This window comes from Myripristis murdjan, chromosome 15, assembly GCF_902150065.1.
Source record: "Myripristis murdjan chromosome 15, fMyrMur1.1, whole genome shotgun sequence".
In the NCBI taxonomy this organism is placed as follows: domain Eukaryota; kingdom Metazoa; phylum Chordata; class Actinopteri; order Holocentriformes; family Holocentridae; genus Myripristis; species Myripristis murdjan.
The window spans coordinates 3,801,413-3,804,293 of NC_043994.1; the positions used below are offsets into that span (position 1 = coordinate 3,801,413).

General features: G+C 49.8%; 1 protein-coding gene across 1 annotated transcript; it reads right to left on the bottom strand.

The window, feature by feature from the left end:
* Positions 1 to 178: 178 nt before the first annotated feature.
* Positions 179 to 1,971, bottom strand: lbx1a (ladybird homeobox 1a). Its single transcript, XM_030070866.1, has 2 exons — positions 1,644 to 1,971; positions 179 to 690 (listed from the first exon to the last, which is right to left on the bottom strand). The coding sequence occupies exons 1-2, from the start codon at positions 1,969 to 1,971 to the stop codon at positions 179 to 181; spliced, it is 840 nt and encodes a 279-aa protein (XP_029926726.1).
* Positions 1,972 to 2,881: the final 910 nt, after the last annotated feature.

Below are 2,881 nucleotides of genomic sequence, written 5' to 3' on the forward strand. Positions count from 1 at the left end.
CTCTCAAATCAAAGCAGTGACTCCTGTCTATGGTTTGACGGCCACACGGCAGTCCGTGCGTCAAGTATGAACTTCCTCGTAAAGCAATAGTTTCTTGCCTACAAACGCGTTAATTGGGCACTTCAGATTGTTTTTTTCGGTGGCCGGGGACTGACGATGGCAGCCACACTCAAATAGTTTAGTCATCCACGTCAATCTCCTCATCCTCATCCTCCGAGCAACACTTGCTGCTCAAGCGGTCTGTGTACTGCGACGAGGCAGGCGAGGGAGGCGACATGTGCGGCCTGTTGGACTCGGAGGTGTCGGTGGTGGTGTCGTGGTGGGACCTCGGGGAGGCCGGAGGCTCGGGCGCGCTCACGGCGCCTCCCGCCGCGCACTTCTCCAGCTCGGCCAGCTTGGCGAGCTTCTCGAAGGCCACGGCGCCCACGGACTTGGCAGACTCCACGTCCGCCTTCATCTCCTCCAGGTCCCGCTTGAGCTTGGCCCGCCGGTTCTGGAACCAGGTGATGACTTGCGCGTTGGTCAGGCCGAGCTGCTGCGCGATCTGGTCCCGGTCCGCCGGGCTCAGGTATTTCTGGTACAAGAAGCGCTTCTCTAGCTCGTAGATCTGGTGGTTGGTGAAGGCCGTGCGGGACTTCCGCCGCTTCTTCGGGGTATTCCTCTGGCCGAACAGCGTCAGGCCGTCTCGGCCTAGAAAGAGGGGTGAATCAAGCCATAAAGGTGTAAAAAATAACCATGAAAACAGCAACGGTGCCAACTCACTAAATCTTGTGGCACAGGTCCTGCATCTGATGTCATCTGCCACCAAAATTATCAGTATACTAAGACCAGCATTGTGGAGACAAAGTGAAGGAATGCTTGGGCAGTGTAATAAATTCTTTGACCAAAACTCCTTGAACGCCTCCATACAGACACTGTTTCTTTAGAAAATGGCTCAAAATATATTTCTAATCATTTTTGCTTGAACTTTGCTCTTCGTTACAGGTCTATGATGCTAAAACCCACAATTAGACTTATTTTGAATCATGGTAGCTGCTACAGCTTTTGTCCAATTATATGCCCAATTAATAACCAGTCCTGTAAAATAAATATTAACATAGTGGTTTCATACGTATAACATTTTGATATTTAGCCAACTGCGTTTTGCTTTAATTGTAATTATGGTTTATTGTTTCTTAAAATCATAGCCTCAGTATTATCATAATTATTGTTGTTGTGGTGGTGGTGGTTATTTATAATACTAAATATTATATCAATATAATTTAAAAATTGCAGCATTTACAGGAAATCTGCCTTGTCTCTCACACAAAGCAGGCTGCAGAATTATTATAGTGCACCAGATAACCACATCTAAATTTATTCTGCATTAAATGTTCTTATTCAGCTGACTGACTGAACTAATTTTAGTGCACACGATTCATTTCCAGGAGGCTGACCTTACCGCCTGCTAAACCAAAATTAAGATCATATTAACACGGTTCTAAATGTGCATTTTGTTATCCCTCCCCTCTCAAATCTCAAAAGAAAGAGCTTTAAAATGTATAAGGAAAATATATAAAGAATGCATACACAAAGACAAGGAAACGAATTGACTAAATAAAGTGAAGCATTAAAAAAAATAATAAACAAACACTTAGCCTTACCCTCGGCCGCTTGCAGGACGCTGACCTCCAGGCCTTTGAAGGTTTTGCTGGCCAGCTCCTCCAGCGCGCAAAGCGGCGACGTCTGGCTGAGCAGCGCCCGGCTGGAGAGGCTGTGACCCGCCGAGGGCAGCTTCTCTCCTGGGGAGATGAGATGCGCCGCTCCGCAGAGAGAGTAGCTCCTTCTCACCGACGGTTTGTTGAGGATATCCTCGATGCTGAACGGCGTCAGCGGCTTGTTGGAGTTGGCCGGCGGTGGGAGCTGATCCAGCGGACTGCGCCTCCGCTCCTCCATCACCGCGGGGCATTTCGCCTCGTCTTTAGAGGTCATGGCGGCACACCGGGTCACACCTCGCCTTGTTCGTTTAGACACCAGCGGCTCTAACCGGGGGGGGGGGGGGGGCAGGCCAGGCAGGCTGAGCTGAAACTTGTGGAGAGATAGAGGGGAAAAGAAAATCCACCGCTCGGATCACAGGTGCCTCTGCAGCCGCATATTGGCCGCCGTGCTGCAGGGTGCAGGGAGACTTCTGGCTGCCCGTTAGAGTCCCACGTCTCCGATCCACTGTTCCGGGGTGACGCACAAGCAGCCACAAGCCGAACCCATCCGGTGGACGGTGATGCACCAAAAGCAGCGGCGATTGACCACCACTAACAAGTTATTGCTGACTGGAAGGCAATCAATTACAACCGCACCAACTCTCTCTCTCTCTCTCTCTCTCTCTCTCTCTCTCTCTCTCTCTCTCTCTCTCTCTCTCTCTCTCTCTCTCTCTCTCTCTCTCCTACCTTGTGTGTGTGTGTGTGTGTGTGTGTGTGTGTGTGTAATTCAGAGTGTGATGCAGTCCCAGTCAGACTACCGAGGAGCGGTAATTAGAGGGCACGGCGGAGAGGAGGAGTCCAATTAGAAACCAGAACAGGCCCACTTAACACTTTCTCAGTAAAATTAGATAATTTGTCACAAAAACAAGCAACTGCTTTTCGCTGCGTGATATTATCCTCATTTGCATATACTGCGAATTCGTGCGTAATTGGCACCGCGCGTTTCTACACCGGGCGGGACAGCGCATGCCAATTCGGATAGACCCAGTGTGCGAGAAGCTTCGGGCCAATTAAGCGCTGAAATACAAATGCAGAGAGTGGCGTTAATTCACTCAGGTTTAGCATCGCTGGTGTAAAAACTAGAGGACACCGCGCTGCCCTTTGTGAAGGCACAGAGAGACAGAGAGACATCTATCAGCCTGATA

Excerpts from the sequence above, each read along its gene's own strand:
- lbx1a (XM_030070866.1), bottom strand. The coding sequence starts at position 1,971 with ATGACCTCTAAAGACGAGGCGAAATGCCCCGCGGTGATGGAGGAGCGG. Across the intron at positions 691-1,643 it reads CGTCCTGCAAGCGGCCGAGG|GCCGAGACGGCCTGACGCTG; the intron begins GTAAGGCTAAGT and ends CCCTCTTTCTAG.